Consider the following 19,120-nt stretch of genomic DNA (forward strand, 5'->3'; position numbering starts at 1 on the left):
CAGTGGCAGACATTCTAATGAAGCATGCATGCTTTAAGCAACTGTGGGGCATGACACGAGTCCTTGTACAACTCCCCCACTCACTCACCACCCCCCCATACACACACACTGTTACACAAGCACCCTTAATTATTGAGTGCTCTCCATGTTCTGGAAGGGCTCTCGAATATTGGGGAAATGCCATTGGCCCTTACAGAGTGCTTGGGACTTGAATGGCTCTTGTGCAACAGTGTGCACCATTGTGCCCCCGCAATCCCTCCAAGAGCACACACTTCATTAGTCAGGATGCCAGACAGCCACAGTTTGTAGTGTTAGAGTAATTAAGCTAATTTATGCGCTCAGGTTACAAAGATACCATGTTCAGCATACCCAGTAGGTCACCCAGAAGTCTCTTGCCAGCCAGGGATTATCTGGAGGTATTTGCTGATTCTTATGGTGTTTGCAAAGGATGGTGCAAACTCATCTCCCTAATAGTCTACAGCTGGGTTTCTTAACCTTGGGCCCCCAGAGGTTGTTGGACTACAACTCCCATCATCCCCAGACATGGCCTTTGTGGCTGAGGATGATGGGAGTTGTAGTCCAACAACCTCTGGGGGCCCAAGGTTAAGAAACTCTGGTCTACAGCACTATTCAGGCATTCATCATCCATGAATGGCGAATGGGAGTGTGTCAACTGGCCATGGCCTCAATGTACAGTGGCCACGCCCCCTGCTATTACCACATTCAGTGCTTGTCTGCAGAGGGAAGAACTGACTGGGGAGAGATTCTCCTTGTGGTTAAGAACTCTGGGTGAACATAGGAACATATGAAACTGCCATATACTGAGTCAGACTATTGGTCTATCTAGCTCAGTATTGTCTTCACAGACTGGCAGCAGCTTCTCCAAGGTTGCAGGCAGGAATCGCTCTCAGCCCTATCTTGGAGAAGTCAGGGAGGGAACTTGGAACCTTCTGCTCTTCCCAGAGCAGCTTCATCCCCTGAGGGGAATATCTTATGGTGCTCACACATCAAGTCTCCCATTCAGATGCAACCAGGGCAGACCCTGCTTAGCTATGGGGACAAGTCATGCTTGCTACCACAAGACCAGTTCTCCTCTGGGGGTGGCTGGGGGCATGTTGGTACTTGGAGTGTGGCTAGCTGGTGCACCCCCCTTTCCGCTTTCCATTCATTTGCATTCATTTGAACATCTGAAGAGGGCTATAGTAATCTCAATACTGAGCACAGCACTTACATCGCTACACAATAATTAACATGATAATTTTTGACTACACCCAATCAGAAAATACAGGCAGGACACTTCAATAAATCTAAGTACATCCAATTAGGTTTAGGGGTAACCAGGAGGTGCTATAATCACAGCCAACTGGATGTCATATTGGGTGTTCTGACTGGATGACAAAGCTCCCACTTGGCAATGAAATGGTTTTGTAATTTATTGCCATTAAACCAGGGTACAAGTCATGAAACTACATTCAATAGCAAGGAAAAGTACAAAAGTATGTACATACCCCCTAGTATGTTCTGCCTGTTTGTTCTGCTTGAGCAAATAGCACATTTTATCCTTGGATCCCTTTGGGGCTAAAGACCTTTGCAGAATTTTAGCTGACCTCATAACAGGGAGATTCCATAGTAAAATGGACAGAAAAAGAAGCTAGGAGATACAGGGAGATGACATTTTCTCAAACTGTCTTCTCCCTGTATCTCCTTCTTTTTCTGTTCTTAGCCTATGGAATCTCTATGGAATATGGGGTCAGCTAAAATTCTGCAAGCGTCATTGAGCCCAAAGGGACCTATATCAGTGATCTCCACTATTTTTCAAGTGGGAGACACCTAAGCAAAAAAACTTCTATGTGACAGCCGTTTCCCACTGGGCTGACCTCACAATATACTGCACTTTTCTCAGTCCTGGGAAGTCTCTTTAAGAGAAACAGAGGCCTCTCTTAAGGAGCTCTAGGAGGAAAGTACTGGGAAAGGCTACATGCATGCACGCACACCTCCCAAAAGATTTTAATTTTCTTTAAAGGTGTTCCACAGGCCTGGGCAAAGTTCAGCACTGCACGGTGAGATCAGTCATCTCTACAATATCCCAGGGGGGTGGGACAGAGCACTCAGCTTTGTCCAAAGCTTCACACAGGCCCAATAAACAATTACCATATTTACCTGAATCCAAGTCTAGGTTTCCCCCAATTTTTTTTTTGATGAGAGAAATCAGGGGGTCATCTTAAATTCAGAGTCATCTTGGACTCAAGTAAATATGATAGTCAGGGAGCCACACTCATGGTTGATGAGGCTGCCACTGACTGCTAGACCTTACATCGAAGAACACTGACCTATATCCTTCAGGGAGCAAAGAGCTTATAGAATCTGTTCTTAACATGAAGGGTGTGGACTAAAGAGATCCAAAGTAACTGCAGGTTCATGTCCATGAACACTTATGCTACAATAAATGTGTTAGTCTTTAAGGTATCACAACCCTCTGCAGTTTTTGCAGGTGCAGATGGAAGAGAACCTCAGTAGTTACATGGAAGTTTTTCATACCCAGCTTTTATTTCACATCTCCTCCAGAATGGAGGTGAGCATTCACGTATCGGCCAAATTTACCCCGAAGTCCTTGCAAGCTATCGGGGAGCACTTCACACACAATTCGAGTTTTTCACTGCATGTTAGACGCCCAATTTATATCTGGGGTAAAAAAAATTCCACTTTTTGCATCAATTTTTTTGGGCAACTTGAACTCACACTAAAGCCTTGCAGTAAAGCCTGCTTTGTGGCAAAGCTCCTGGGAAATAGAGTCAGTTGTTATTTTTCTGGTCATAATAACACATTTGAAAAAACTCACCAGACAAAATGGAGGCTACAGCAGCGATGATGAAGGAGACGATGACGCCAGGCCCTGCCATCTCTTTAGCAACCAAACCAGAGACCACATACATCCCAGTGCCGACACAGCTTCCAACACCTAATGAAACCAGATCCACAGTAGTGAGCACCTGGGCCAGCTTGGTTCCATGGGATGTGGTGGTCCCTGTCCCCTCCAGCATGGATTCCACAGGCTTGGTGCGGAGGATTCTAGAATGCATGGCATACCACGCAGTACCCCACTGGATCCTCCGGGGGTCCAAATATGAGAGGAAGCCACTCATTGTGACGTCAAGATATAGAAACCAATGTCAGCAAAGACAGGTGGATTCACTTAGTTCCAGGAACGAAGCTTGAAACCATTAACTTAAGCAGCAGCCCACTTCAGAGAAGGTTCAGGACAACTCAAAGCCACATATTTGTCAATGTGAAGTGAAGCTTTTAGGATACTTCCAGATGCTCAGAATCTTCATAAGGTTCTGAAAGAGAAAAAAAGATGAATGTGTGAATGCAAAAGAGTGAGAGAGAAATGCTAAACATTATTTTTCCACTGAGAGCCAAATGGTCTTACAGAAATTTCCATCTATGCTGTAGACATATGTTCTTTGAGAGAGATATTTAAAAATGCTTAAGCTGGCTGACGAATAAGAAAATTTGACTGAGCCAAATTTAGCATATGCTGATAACTTCTGATTCTAATTGCTACAAGATGTGGTGATGCCCACTAGTTCAGAAGGCTTTAAAAGGGAATTAGACGAATTCATGCAGGACAAGTCTATCAGCGGCTACTAGCCTTGACGGTAATATGCTACCTCTAGGTTCAGAGGCAGAATGCCTCTGAATACCAGTTGCAGGGGAGCAATGGTGTGAGAGGAGGCATGCCTTCATCTACTGAGCTTCCTAGAGGCAACTGGTTGGCCACTGTGGGAAGAGGATGTCTAGATAGGCCTTTGGTCTGATCCAACAGGGCTCTTGCGTGCTTAATTCCAACGTTATAGATTTGCTATATGCCCTTATTGGTGGTAATTTCAAACACGATGGAATTTGACTGAGCAGTTCCTGTCCTGTTACACAGGAAGTCTGATTTACATATGCAAGTATTTTGTTTTTCTACATGATATGCCTGAGGTTTAGCAGTTGAATGCACGAAATGACTCTTCTGCCTGTGTGCTTGCTTCTGCTTTGTAAATTTGGGCACAAATGGATTACTAGAAAAGTAATGCAATATTCACCTACAAAGGAAATTCACCGTGTCTTGAATGTTCTACTGCTTAGGAAGTGGGAGTATGAAACGATATCTTTCCAACTGCCTGAAGAAATAATCCCCTATTTCCATAGCCAAAAATAACCTTTTCTCCCTTGTCTTGCAGTATGTTTTTAATAACTATGTTTTAATAAATACAGTGATTTAACTGACTTAGCAAAGACATGGTGCTAATCTGATTGTTTTTGGTTAACTGAAATCTAGATTAACCCCAGATATTTACCCCCAAGTAATAATAACCTGGAAAGAACTTAACGTTCATTTTGCTTTCATTAAAGGAGAGTAAAAAATGCTACTGATTACAGTGTGGAACAGAATGTGATTCCCCTTCTTAGAAATGGATTCGCACGTACTAAACCCATTCCCAAGCCCCAGTGGGATCCTGTTTTATTCAGCAGGCAATGCTAGATGCCTAACTAAGGTGGCAATACTCCAGTACCAGACAGAAGTAATGGAGAACCAGACAGAACTACCAGGGAGTGTGCCAGGGAGTACACAACAGAGTACCAGAAAGAGGTAATGGAGGCTTCCTTAGGGAGGGACCATAGCTCAATAGCAGAACATATGATTTGTTTGAACTGTAGTTTGCTGAGGGTTTGTTGAGAAGGTTCTTGGTTCAATCCTGATATCCCTCCTCAGAAAGATCTCAAGGGGCAGGGATGAGCTTAGTGAGCTACAGCCAGTCAACATACACTGGGCTAGATGGTAGGGATGCGCTGAAATGTGATTCGGCATCCAAATCGCAGGCACCCCCCTTTAACGTGAAGGAGGGCAGGTCCATATTACCATAATCCCAGCACTCCCTTCAGCTATGCCCTCACGCCAGCAGGGCATCTCCCAGCTGCCCCTCCATGATGCCAGCACACACATGGCCTCCGTGCATGTGGATGCCGAATCACGTTTCAGCACATCCCTTCCAGATGGACAAGGTTCTAACTCAGCTTCCTTATACTAATCTGACAGCAACCTACAGCTGAGGTGGGATCTGGAGTCAATGGCTGACATCCAGACTAATGCAGGCTTGGGCAAGGATGTTGTGCTAGCACAAGGCTGTTGCACTAGCTAGTTGTGCGAAGTCTGGAGCTTGCATTCCGAACTAGTGTGATGGCACAAACAGGTTCACACTAGTATAACAGCAAGGTGCACGACCTGTGTCACACCTCATATGTTTTGGAGGGAGCTCTGCAAAAGAGTGCAGTTAGAGAAATCACCATGACTTCATGCAGCTACACAATCTTCTTGCACTATCACAACTTTCTTCACTGTGCAAGTGCTTCACTAGTCTGGATCTCAGCCGTTTCTAAATTTAGCTCTAACAACTGCTTTCTTTCCATGACCTTCACACCATAATACATAAGTTTGGGAAGTCCCCTCTGTTTAAAAGGCAGTTTTCCATGTGCCATTTGAAAAGGGAGTGCAGCTTGTGAAACATAAGTCTACAGCTACTGGCTGATGGTGAGCACCACTGGTTCCTGACTGCAGTCTGGCAATTGCTTCTAGGAAAGCTATTGCCACAATTCAACCTAAACGTGCCTCGCTGAAGAGGTCCTCAGTTTCCCACAACATCCCTTGTACATTTGTGCAGACATTAGGAATGTAAGAACGGCCTTTGCTGGATCTGACCAAGGGCTTACAAGCAGTTACGGTCGGTGCCGGTGCTGCCGGGTGTGGGTGGGGTGGCGAGAGACCCCTTGAAGGGTAAATTAATAGGTGCCTACTTCCACTTTTGCTGCACCTGAACACTGCTCAGAGCAGCAGAGCGCCACCCAGATCCCCCTTAGGCGAGGGATCACTTCTGCCACTCACCTGGCTTCCAATGAGCCAATCCCTCACTGCTGGCCAGGTGGGTGGAGGAGATGATCCCCCGCCGAAGGGGGTGCTGCGTGGCACGCCTCTGCCAACAAGTCCAGCATTCTATTTGTATCAATGGCCAGCTGGTGGTTTCTGAAAGCTCACAAGCTTGAATATAAGCACATACGAGAGCCTTGTTGGATCCGGCCCAAAGCCTATCTAGTCCAGTATCCTGCTTCCCACAGTGGCCCACCACATCTCTCTCTCTCTCTCTCTCTCCCCCCCATCATCCATCCATCCAGGTGTGGGAGGAGCCAAGTGGGTGCTGCCTCCACTGCAGCTCCCCTCACCCCGCCCCCTGTGCATGACATCAGACACAGGAAGCATTTCGCCATTCCCCCCCCCATGTCTGACGTCAGATGTTGAGGCATGGTTTTGCTCCCAAACAGCACCTCCCTGTTTGGGGAGGCAGCAGGGCTTGGGAAACTTTGGCCCCGTTTTCTCGCTCCCACCATGGACGGTGTCAGCTGGCCTGTTTCCAGTGCTGGCAGTCCCTCTAGCCACACCCACAACACCCATGTTTTTGACTGAGTGCTGTAAGGGGCTCTCACACAGGTACAGTACATCTTCCGCACAATCTGAAACCTACAGGTGGTGGATGGCAACTTTGGGTAGGGGACCAAACATGGAGGAAAAGGTCCGGAAGGACCTTTCCTGTAGCTTCAAAGATTATTCAAGCACACGAGCTCCATAACTTCAGCGATGACGTTTATGACATCTGGATAGGTTTCCACAGAGTGCTTAATAATTAAACTGCCTCTGTCTCTTTCAGCTTGAACACATCCCATTGTGAAGCCAGAGAACACTCCAAGACATATAATGCCCTGCAAAGCACGGGTGAAGGAGTTTTCATCTGCTCCACTCATTTTCTTGTTGCCTGATAAACAATGCAAATGCCACAGATTCTTTGGTGAGGGACTTTTTTAAAAATGTAGGAGGGGGGAAACCCACCACTACATGCTGCTGATGAACAAAAGTGTTGCTTCCAAACTACGTCCTCCATTAGTCTGTTGTAGTCAAGAGCTCTTGAAAAGTAGGCTAGCAACATGGAGACAGTACTGCGTGTTCTGCTTCATAGGCAGTCACCTCATAGGCAGACCTTTCCCTCCATTTCCCCCTGACTGGGTTATCCACAGAAGTCCGAGCTCCAGAGAGCCATGATATCATAGTGGTTAGAGTGTTGGACTAGGACCAGGAACATGCAAGTTCAAATCCCCATTCAGCCATGGAGTTCACTGGGTGACTCTGGGCCAGTCATTTATGTCTCAGCCTAACCTAACTTACAGGGTTATTGTGAGAATAAACATAACCATGTACTCTGGGCTCCTTGGAGGAAGAGACGGATATAAATAAATAAATAAATAAATAAATGTTGTATTTTCACTGCAGATCAAAGAATCAGTCTAGAATGTCAGAACCGGTGGAGACCTTGGAGGACTGCTAGTTCAATCCCCTGCTCTGAGCAGGGAACTGCTATGGCATATCTGCTATGTCATAGCTATGGCATATGAGAGCCAGCATGGTGTAGTGGTTAGAGTGCTGGCCTAGAACGGGGAGACAAGAGTTCAAATCCTCATTCAGCTATGAAACTTCCTGGGTGACTCTGGGCCAGTCACTTCTCTCTCAGCCTAACCTTCTTCACAGGGTTGTTGTGAGGAGAAACTCAAGTATGTAGTACATTGACGCCCTGGGTGCAGTTCCAAAAGACCTTGAAGAGCACCTCAGCACCATAGGGGCCACAGAAATCACCATCAGCCAATTACAAAAGGCAACTTTACTGGGAACAGCCTATATTCTGCGATGATATCTATAACAGCAACAACATTGACAATAAAATTCAGCCATCCCAGGTCCTTGGGAAGGACTCGATGTCTGGATAAAACAAACCAGTCAATAACACCTGTCTGACTGTGTAAATAAATAATAATATATGTCAGATGGCCATGCAGCCTCTGTTTGAAAAACTCCCGCAAAGAAGAGCCTACCACTGCATGAGGCAGACTGTTCCACTGTTGAACAGTCATTGCAGTTAGGACATTCCTCCTGATGTCTATCCTAAATCTGCTTTCTTGTCATTTCAGTCCTGTTTTTAGTCCTGTCCTCAGGAGCGACAGACAACAAGACCGTTTCTTTTATGAGACAATCCTTCCGATATTTAAAGATGGCTACCATGTTTTCCCTTAGTCTTCTCTTCCATACAAACAGCGGCAGAGGTATGGTATGGTATTGTATTGTATTGTATTGTATTGTATTTATTTATTTTATCATATTAAATACTGCCTGATATATACATCTGTAGGCACTGTACAAAACCAAATTGCACTATAAACAAATAAAAATAATAAATAAACAGTTAAAACACTGTCACAGAATAAAAACAATTTTTAAAAAACAATTCATGGAGTAAAATAATTTCACAGGATAAAAACAAACAGTTTAAAATTAATTGTAATTAAAAGCGTGACAAAGAAGCCAGTCTCTTAAGTACCCTGGACTTAAACCACTCAGGGCTTTAGAGGTAATGACCAGCACTTTGTATTTTGCTTGGGAACATATCGGCAGCCAGTGCAATTCTTTCAGAATTGGTGTTATATGGTTCCTTCATGTTGTCCCAGAGACCAACCTGGCTACCGCATTCTGTACCAGTTGTAGCTTCCAAACTATGCGTAATGGCAGCCCCACATAGAGTGCATTACAGTTTAATTAAGGAACATTTGCATAATGTACGGAATGTACATTTAAGGTGTGAAGCCACCTAATGGCGCAGCAGGGAAATGACTCGACTATCAAGCCAGAGGTCGCCGGTTCAAATGCCCGCTGGTATGTTTCCCAGACTATGGGAAACACCTGTATCGGGCAGCAGCGATATAGGAAGATGCTGAAAGGCATCATCTCATACTGCGTGGGAGAAAGCAACTGTAAACCCCTCCTACCAAAGACAACCACAGGGCTCTGTGGTTGCCAAGACACTTTCTAGACTACCTGCTCAACAGCAGCAAAATGCCTCTGTTCAGGCAAGTCACATTTGAAACGTAAACAGCAGGGGGAGCAGTCTTGCGGAAACTAACAACCCAAAAGGACAACTTTTTTACACTGGATCTACGACACCCTAGCTTTATATTCCAGTGGTTAAATTCAAAACAAGGCATTGGATGTGAATGACACCCTGCTGTCTGCGTAGGGAGTGCTGGAAGTGAAGGACTATGCGCTGTCTCTTGTCTCAATGACATAGGAGGGCAGACTAGTGAGTCAGAGGGCTAGAGGGTGAAGACATTGGTCATCTCTTCTCTACCACTCTGACACTATCCCTTTGACATATAGATTGCTAATCTCAGGGACTTCCTTCCTTCCTGCCACTTCCTCTCCCCTTTTCTTCTTCCCTTCCTTCTACCTTGCAACATGTAAGCTCCTCTCCCCTGCACCATGTGCGCAGAGATGCAGAATCACTTTCCTATCTAGAATGGAGTTCTCTAATAAATACCATTCATATTGATTTGAAACTATGAACTGGCTCCAAGTTACTTTACTCTCAGCATACATGCATGCCTAACTAAAGTCCGCTGTGTTGTGCCTCTGTGCACTCTGCTATAATGAGAAAGGGTTTCTCTTACCAGAGAGAATTCCCAACAGGGACTGCAGTGTCACAACGCAGAAAGTGAGGAAGCACACTTCTGAGATATGACATGACCCCGTTGCAGGCTCTAATCTGGAAAGCGTCCAGGAGTCGACACCGACTCGATGGCACACTTTACCTTTAGATATAAGGGGCAAAGAGAGGCTAAAAGGAAGGAATGGGCCAGAATAAAAGTGTTAGCCATTTATGTGCTAAAGGACTCCTTGTTGCTTCACCTGCATAAGAACAATTGAAATAGATGAGGACATGGAGTATTACAAACTCATTTCAGTTGTATAATAGTTTATCATTCCTCCAAAGAATCTTAGGAATTGTAGTTTGCTGTGTGCACGGTTTGGTTTGAGAGCCACGGCCCCCACTTACAGTTCCTTGGGAAGACAGAATGACTCTTAAACCAGTTTATGTCTAAGTAAATACACTTACAGAAGAGCTATGGGGCTTATTCAGGAGATGCTTAGAGAAATGTGGCACCCTCAAAAGTTTCAGGTGTTCAAGGTTGTGCCCATTGGCTCTGCTCCACAACCACAAAGGGGCACATTTTCACAGAGCTTTGCACTCAAAGGCTCTATCACACAAAAGCACTTGTACACCTGATCTCAGACGCACCATTTTCCTGGTTATTGAATAATGAACACTGGAACGTATGCTAGTTCCATGCATATGTTCCATGCTCCAACCCACTACTTGCATAGGCTGAAGGCAACAGGAAAATCTGCAGATCAGTGTGACAGCAATATTTAAGTGGAATCTGGTAACATGTGGCTCTGAGCATATCATGAGTGCTGTTACTCACGCAACCTACGCAGGTAGTGGATTGGAGCATGAAGTCATGTTTCCATGGTTATGATTTTGTATGTATAATATCTCAAGACTGGACATCAGGTCTCATGCCCCCATAGCCATCATGGGCCATCGAACCTCCTCACTTTTTGGAGCTCAGTTGGAGTGGTCACATCCATAATTATCCTGTACACCAAAGGTTTTTTGCTTTAATTTAATATGTATATATAAGCCTCTGTGCAAACACGACCGTGTGGGGTTGGGGGCAGAGCCAGCTGACAAGACCTTGATGTTCTTATAATAATACCAATGGACACGTCAATGGTCTGTCAATGGCTGTTAGACATGTTAGCTAAATGGGATCTCCATATTCAGAGGCAGTGCACGTTTGAAAACTGATACTGTGGGACAGAGAACAGAGGAATATTTTCATGCCCTGCTCAGAGACATCTATTGGGCCAGTGCGGGAAGCAGGATGCTGAACTTAGATGGCCTCTTTGGTCTGATCCAACATGGCTCTTCTTGGGTCCAAAGCGCTCTCTCTGCACATTCAAACCACCTGAACTGGGATAAAAACTTCTGAAGATCTCCGCCCATTTTTGCCCTCAACCCTTAACTAATATGTCATTTTCAGCCCTGCTCCCAAAGCAGAGTCATTTGCTTAGTGAATTCTAACTGGATTTTCCATTCTCTCTGCCGCTAATCGAAAGTTTACTACCTCCTGCTGTGACGAAGTGCTCATTATTAGCAAGTGTTGTTTGTACTGCAACACTATTCTTCATTAAGGAAGATTAACTAAAACAGCAATCATATTGGAGATATAGAGAGCTACATGTTTACAGGCACAAATCATCTTGTGAGACATTGTCTTGCATTATTCATGTTTTAGGGAGTTTCAATTTGTTGCTAAGGCTACACTTCAAAGCCATCCTGACTTCTTGTTCCAATTATAGGAGCCCCTGGATAGGTAGGATTCATGGGACTTGGCTTGGCTTATATTAAAGAGCTGTGAGATAGCTTGCAAACCATTTGTTGTGTGCCTGATTCCCTTTCCTGCTCTCAGCTGCCCCCTCAGCCTGTGTTGCAGCCTGCTAAAAAGGAGGCTAGATGGGGAAGATGCAAGGAGCTGATCAAACGTTTTATTTATTGTTTTTGGAAAGCTGCGTCCAGCTCTGTGACAAAGGCTGAGCTGCAGAATGATGGATGAGGTGCCTTTCTCCTTGCAGCTGGAGCTCCTGCTGTAGCAGGCAGGAGGAAGGATAGATACAAAATAGGAGCATTGTTGTTTTGGGGAGCTGTACACATTTGCACACAGTTCTGATGATGCAAAAATAAGAAAAGAAAACAGAAGACTCGGGACATTTGCATTCATGTGGTTTAAAGATACTTTTACTTTGAAAGGCATTGCAATGTGAATATAATTCCCATGAGAGAAGCTCTGGGAAGAACTACAGTCTCAGGCATCCCTGTGCTTTTCCCCAGCCTCCTGGCACTCATTCCCAGCCTCCCCTGCATGACTCCCCACCCTCCTCACGGACTCTCCTACCATTCTTCTGCACGATCCCCACCGTCATCTGAGGAGGTCCGTCTTCAGTTACCACCAACATGTCTGGTGGTGACTCGGAGGCGGGCCTTCTCTGTAGCTGCTCCTGGGCTGTGGGAATGCATTCCCAGCAGAAATCCATAAACTGGGTTCATTATTGGCCTTCAGGAGAGCCCTTAAGACCTAAATGTTTGGCCTGGCCTTCCAGAGTTTTTAAACTGTTTTAAAACCTAAAGGTTTGGCCACTGTGGGAAAAAGGATGCTGGACTAGATGGGCCTTGGGTCTGATCCAGCAGGGCTGCTCTTATGTTCTTATGGCCTGGTTTTCCAGGGTTTTAAAAACTGTTTTAATTGTTTTAATAATGGTTTTATGTTTTTATAGTTTTTGATTTTAATAGTTAATTGATTTTAGTTTTGTGTTAATGTAAACCATCCTGAGCCATTTTTGGAAGGGCAGTACAGAAATCAGATAGATAGATAGATAGACAGACAGACAGACAGATAGACAGAAATTGTCTCCATGTGCCCAGCCTCCCCTGCACCAGTGCTGGGTTGGGAATTAAAGAACCCCCATCCTCACCCAACCACCATACTGCCTGGGGCAATTGCCACACAATCAGCTGCCTCTGTATGGTGGTGGTGGGAGGAATGGCCCTATGGGGCCTTCCGATATTTCTGATAGCCCAGAACTATTTAGTGCTAGACAAGAGGTAATGGAAGAAACACTGGCTGGCATCCAGGCAAATGCAGTACTAGTGCAAATGTTGCAACAATGCAAGGATGTTGTACTAGCTAGTTCTGCTACACTGGGAGCAGGGGTGGATTAACAGAGAGGCAGAGTAGGCATTTGCCTATGGCGGCAAAATTTGAGGAGCATCACATTTTGCCCCTCCTCAAATTTTGCCACCCCTCTCTGTGGGCAGCCCCTGATTGGGAGCTTGCATTCCAGACCATGGTTGTGCTGGCACAACGGGGTGCACTACTCTTGGTCCACCCTCTCCTTGAAAACCTAATAATATCCACCACCAAGTTTGGTAATTGTTTAAAGCGTCCATTGTCTGACTCCTAAATTTTGGGGCTGGCTCCTAGATCAAAGAAAATTTGTCAAGCCTTGATATAAAATGTTGGTAGCAGAGAGTCTGGAGCTTAGCCCCAATGGAAAAATTCACACCACAGATTTGTGCAGCCAATAGCAATTTCCATCCAGCCAATTTTGCTGCCCAGTTGTTCCATTTAATTTCTTATGTTAATAGTGACCCCTTGATGCAGCACTATTCTTCAACACAACATAAATCAGTCTGACCAATCTGTAATAATTGTACCCCACCTCCTTTTGTCTGGTAAATGCCTTTAATGTATCTGATGCTATATTCTCTCAGGAACACACGAAGTTGCCTTATACCAATTCAGACCTTTCGTATATCTAGTTCAGTATTGTCCACTGTCTAGCAACAGCTCTCCAAGGTTTCAGGCAGGAGCCTCTTCCAGTCCTACCTGGAGATGTTACGGATTGAACCTGGGACCTTCCGCATGCAAACAGATGCTCCATCACTGAGCTATGGACCCATCCCCTTAGGGGAATAGCTTACAGTGCTCTCATGTAGTCACCCATCCAAATGTAAACCAAGGTGAACCTTTCTTAGCAAAGGGGACAATTCATGCTTGCTACCTCAGGACCGGCTCTCCATCCATCTTCACTGACACTGCAAACTCCGAGTCGCTTTGTGTGTGCTTTGCTTTTCAGTTTGTAAAATTAAAATCTTGCCATAAAAATATAGCTATCCATAAATATGTACTTATAGATAAAAATATATATCTTGAATACATCATCTCATCAGTGCAAACCTAATTACACCTCTTCTGTTCCCATTATAGTGTAGTCAAATAATGTCTCTCATATATACAAGGCTTTTCACAACAACAGCCTCCCCACCAACACTGTCTTTGCTCCATGAAGGGGGAAAAGTGTCCCCTGCAAATCCAAGACCTTTACTATTAAACAGACGATGCCTTCTTATCATGAACTAGGGGAGGAAGGTGTGCTGGATTATTGCCAGAATCCAAAAGGGCACCACCACCGATGAATGGAGCGGAATGACCGATTTGTGCATGTCGAGGCAGAGGAGGGGGAGCGAAAGAAACCATCTCAGGAATGCATGGCTAGTTTAGTCCACTGTGATACAGACAGCTGACCCTCAGCTAGGAGCAGATGGTCTCATGCTAAGACCACAGTGAAGGCTAGTAGCTGCTAAAGTGCCATCCCTAAAGCGAGATACGTCATAGCCTTCCAAAAGGGAATTACATAGCCGAAGAAAAATAATCACATAGGTGAAGGCTTGTTCCTCACTCTAACAGGGACTCAGTGGGAAACTGGTGGATCTCACTACTACAAGATTAAAACATTATTTTCACAGCCTGATTCCCTAAAGCAAGCTTGGGTTCAGTGTTCCCTGTAACAGGGATACCCCAATGTTGTTGACTATAACTCTCATAATCCCTAGCCAAAGGCCACTGCAGCTGTGGATCAATGTTCCCTCTAACAGGGATTCCCAGAAAATGCTGTTGACTACAACTCTCATAATTTCCAAGCAAAAGCCATCACAGTTGGGGATTCTGGGAGCTGTAGTCAACAATCTGGGAATCCCTGTTACAAGGAACACTGATTGGGTTTCTAGATGTTGAGCTACAACTCCCATCAAAGGCCATAGTGTTTACTATTTAGCTTCACTATCTGCTTATCAGGTATTGGGTTCGTTATTTATTCGCTCTTCTGGTAAACTACTGGCAGTTCAAGCAGCTAAACGTATATGGAGGAGTTTAGGCCTTAAGTATGGCTTTGATCCTTTTCAGCACTCAAAGCTTACATTATGGATGAACCCGGATTTGAAGTCTGGGCAGAAACCTTTCTATTGGGCCAAATGGGCAACTTCTAATATTATTACTTTAGATCAATTAATTACCTCAGAGGAGGTTTTTAAATCTTTTGATGCTTTGAGAAATGAATTTAATATCCCTTCGAAAGCCAGTTGGCTATACAATTAAGGCACCTTTTAACACAGTTATTTGGACATGATGCACTTGCTCCTTCAGAAACTCCATCATTAATACTGGATTTGGAACATCTACCAGAACAAGCTAAACCTACAGTTTCATTTTATTTAAAACTTAAAGAGAAAGTTGATATTGATTATATTCGTGTATTAATTAATTAATTAATTAAGTAAGTAAGTAAGTTATTATGGAATCAAGATCTTGAATATACCATTACGGTAGACCAGTGGTTAATAGCATTAAGGATAATGAAACAAGCATATATAGATCTTAAATTGAGACTTGTTCACAGCAAAAACTTTTGTTTCACTCTTACTGGACTTCCCAGAGGATGTTCAGAAAGGGCTGGGTTGAGAACGCGGTTTGCTGGAGATGTAATATTTATGAGGGGACATTGTCACATATGGTTTGGTTATGCCCAATTATAGCATCTTTTTGGGATGAAGTCCATAAAATTGTAAATAAGACACTGCAATTATCATTGAGTTTTAAAGATAGCTATATTCTCCTGGGATATATTCCCAGAATATGGAATTTAACACTTTATCAACAACTATGGATACTTCATGCTTGGGGAGTGGCCAAAAAGATTATAATTCAACATTGGAAAAGCAGATTTACTCCGGAACTTCAGCTTTGGACTACTGAAATGTGTTCATTATCTGCATTTGAATTGGGGTATTTTCGCCGTTTAGGCAAAGAAGAAGAGTTCCAAGCTATATGGTCAAAATTTAATGAATTTTATGTGCTTTAGAACAGGGATCCTCAATGTTGGGCCCCCAGATGTTCTTGGACTTCAACTCCCATAATCCCCAGCCAAAGGCCACTGGGCCTGGGGATTATGGGAGTTGAAGTCCAAGAACATCTGGGGGCCCAACGTTGAGGATCCCTGCTTTAGAAGGTGATTACACATATATGCATTGTTTGTCGGGGGGGTTTCTTTTCTTTTCTTTTCTCTTCTTCTTCTTCTTTCTTCTTATCTCTTTTTCTTTTAAAACTTTATATGAAAGTGTTTCATATTTGGGAGTGTCTTGGACTGTAATTTTTATTATGGCTTGATTTTAAAAAATTACATTTTATTTTAAAATGTAATTTTTTAAAAAAATTAAGCCACATCCACTTATATTTATATATATATTTTTAAAAAGGCTATTGTGGGGGCTGATGATGGAAGTTGATGTCCCACAGCATCTGGGAAGACAATTTTGAGAACCCCTGCTCTTGTTGGCAATAATATTGACCAGCTTGATTGAAATAAACCTAGGATTGCATTCAAAGTCTGAAGTGGGTTTCAGATCTCAATTTATTTGAAGCAAGCTAGTTAGAATAAACCACATTTAGACACCATGAATGATCTTGGTTTCTTTTTAACCTAAACTGGAATCTGAACTCTTGGGCTATTCACGCAAATGGGGCAGGAGCGTTGCTAGATGCTTAAAAGACCCAGGGTCTAGACCCACAGTCTCTCTTTTGATAATTAAACTCAATCATACCGCTCCTCTTCAATAATAATCTATATATTTCATTCTCTTAGCCGGCATGCGTGCCCAGGATTTGGTGGCGGAACTCTCGCGAGAGTTCCTGGCATTGAGGCGAGAGAGTTCGGGGCAAAAAAAGGGCGAAGGATGGTGGTGGCGGGCTGCAAAATGGGAGGCGGCAACGGGATGTCCTGGCCTGTCCGGGCCGTCCCAGGTAAGGGGGAGGCAACAGCGATGGCGGCAAAGCCCAGTCTGGCTGCCAGGGGCGGAAGGTGGCGGTGGTGGAACAGCAGGCCAGGCCGTCCTGGGTAAGGGGGAGACAGCAAAGCCCAGACTGGCAGCCGGGGGTGGGAGGTGGCGGCGGGATGGCCAGCCGGCGAGACAAGAAAGTGGCGGGGAAGCAGCGGAGAGACTGGAAAGGGGGTGAGTGGGAAAGAGAGAATGTGGCGGGGGGAGGGAGAGGGGCAGGAGGGGGGAAGGAGGGTGAGATGAGAGAGGGGGTGGGAGGGAGAGAGAGTTGTGTGGGAGAGGGAGGGGCAGGGGGGAGGGTGGCAGGAGAGAGGGGCAGGAGGGAGAGATGAGAGAGAGAGAGGGGTGGGAGGGAGAGAGAGTTAGGTGGGAGAGAGGGGTGGGAGGAAGGGAGAGGGGCAAGAGAGAGTGGGGCAGGGGGAGGGGCAGGGAGGAAGGAGGGTGAGATGAGAGAGGGGTGGGAGATGGAGCGGGAGAGGGCAGGAGGGTGGGGGCAAGAGAGAGTTGGGCAGGAGGGTGGGGGAGGGGGAGGGAGAGTGGGGCAGGAGGGAGGGGGCAGGAGAGAGTGGGGCAGGAGGGTGAGACGAGAGAGGGGTGGGAGGGAGTGATGGGTGGGAGGGAGAGAGAGTTGGGTGGGAGAGGAAGGGGGCAAGAGAGAGTGGGGCAGGGGGGAAGGAGGGTGAGATGAGAGAGAGGGGTGGGAAAGGGAGGGGGCAAGAGAGAGGGAGAGGGGCAAGAGAGAGTGGGCAAGGGTGGAGGGGACAGGAGACAGTGGGGCAGGGGGGAGGGGAGGGTGCAAGAGAGTGGGGCAGGGGGAGGGAGAGTGGGGCAGGAGGAAGGGGGGTGAACAGCCAGCCCCAAATAGCGCACAGATGCTCTGTGTGGGTCAGCTAGTTATATGTTTCTAACATTCTAATACAGCACCTATTGGTGGAAGGTGGAAGCAGAAGAGAGCTAGGAGGCTAGGAGCTCTCTCCCATGCTCTGTGCAGGTGCCTCCACTTTTTGGAAAAAGTCATGGAGGAAAGGTGACTGATGAGATTTGGGGCTCTCAGCAATTCACTGTGGGCCTGTGCCCCATAGGCCACCCCTGATGACGCCCCTTCAGCAGGTTTTACACACTCCCATCCAACAATCAACTGATTAGGACAGAGGTTCTCAAACTTGAGTCCTCAGATGTTGGACTACAACTGCCTACTCCTTAGCCACAGTAGTCAAAGGCTAGTGTGGCCTTGTGATGGGAGTTGTAGTTCAGCATCTAGGAACTCATGTTTGAGAACCTCTGGGCTAGGAATGTGTTGAAAAGGACTGAAAAAGGAGTACTATCTGATGAACACAAATACAAATTATAAGTGAGTGACGTTGTATGTTAGGCTCCAAGATGGAGTTTTGTATTAAAATGGGCATCAGTTAGGCAAAACCCATCATGACACAGGTGTGTCCTGTGGTAAAAGTGGGCAAGAATGGACAGGCATTGGCAAAATGTTCTTGATTCCAGAGAAACATTTCACCCATATGCACCAATGAGATTAGAGTTCTGGTAGAATATCATGGATAATAAGAACATAAGAACAGCCCTGCTGGATCAGGCCCAAGGCCCATCTAGTCCAGCATCCTGTTTCACACAGTGGCCCGCCAGATGCTGCTGGAAGCCCCAGGCAGGAGTTGAGGGTGTGCCCTCTTTCCTGCCATTTCTCCCCTGCAACTGGTACTCAGAGGCATCCTGCCTTTGAGGCTGGAGGTGGCCCACATCCCTCTGACTGGTAGCCATTGCAAAACATGCAACCCATTTTCATTACTGCTTGCACCCCAATAAATGTTCTCTCGGGGGTAATTCCATGGATGACTTTGTTTTGCTTCCACTCTTGTTCTTATAGAATCTCAGCCGGGTACAGCAGTTTATAATTACTCTATCTGATTAGCTTTCCTCATGCAGGGAACAGCATGACATCAGATACACAATTCAGGATGCACTGGAGACTTATATGCAATGCCTTCCCTGTAGGAGATTCACCCAGTTATTATCCCCTCTTATGTGCATTTATGTAATTTGATTCTGTATTTAATATTTTGATGATGGTTAGATCATCACTTAGCTGGAGAAGAAATTCAATCCTACATTTTCCTTAGTGCTTTATAAGAACTCTAAATCCAAAGCCTGGGGTGAATATATGAACCAACAGCCATATCGGAAAACTATGCACAATTCTGCTCATTCCACCCAAAAAGGGTATTGTAGAGCTGGAAAGGTTGCAGGACAGGGCAACCAAAATTATCAGAGGGCTGGATCATCTTCCTTATAAAGAAAGGCTACAAAATTTGGAGCCTTTTAGCTCAGAAAAAAGCTGACTGGGAGGGGCCATGATAGCTGTTTATGAAATTATGTATAATGTGGAGGCAGCAGTGGGCAGA

The 19,120-nt window shown here is 45.3% G+C and overlaps 1 protein-coding gene across 2 annotated transcripts in view; it reads right to left on the minus strand.

Moving 5' to 3' along the window:
- Positions 1-19,120, minus strand: part of SLC7A14 (solute carrier family 7 member 14) — a 97,136-nt gene that overhangs the window by 60,558 nt on the left and 17,458 nt on the right. For both annotated transcript variants that reach the window (XM_053308444.1, XM_053308443.1), the window contains exon 2: positions 2,840-3,338. In XM_053308444.1, the coding sequence (XP_053164419.1) occupies positions 2,840-3,143 (304 nt within the window). In that variant the 5' untranslated portion in view covers positions 3,144-3,338. The remainder of the gene's footprint in view (positions 1-2,839; positions 3,339-19,120) is intronic.

This window comes from Hemicordylus capensis, chromosome 3, assembly GCF_027244095.1.
Source record: "Hemicordylus capensis ecotype Gifberg chromosome 3, rHemCap1.1.pri, whole genome shotgun sequence".
NCBI lineage: Eukaryota > Metazoa > Chordata > Lepidosauria > Squamata > Cordylidae > Hemicordylus > Hemicordylus capensis.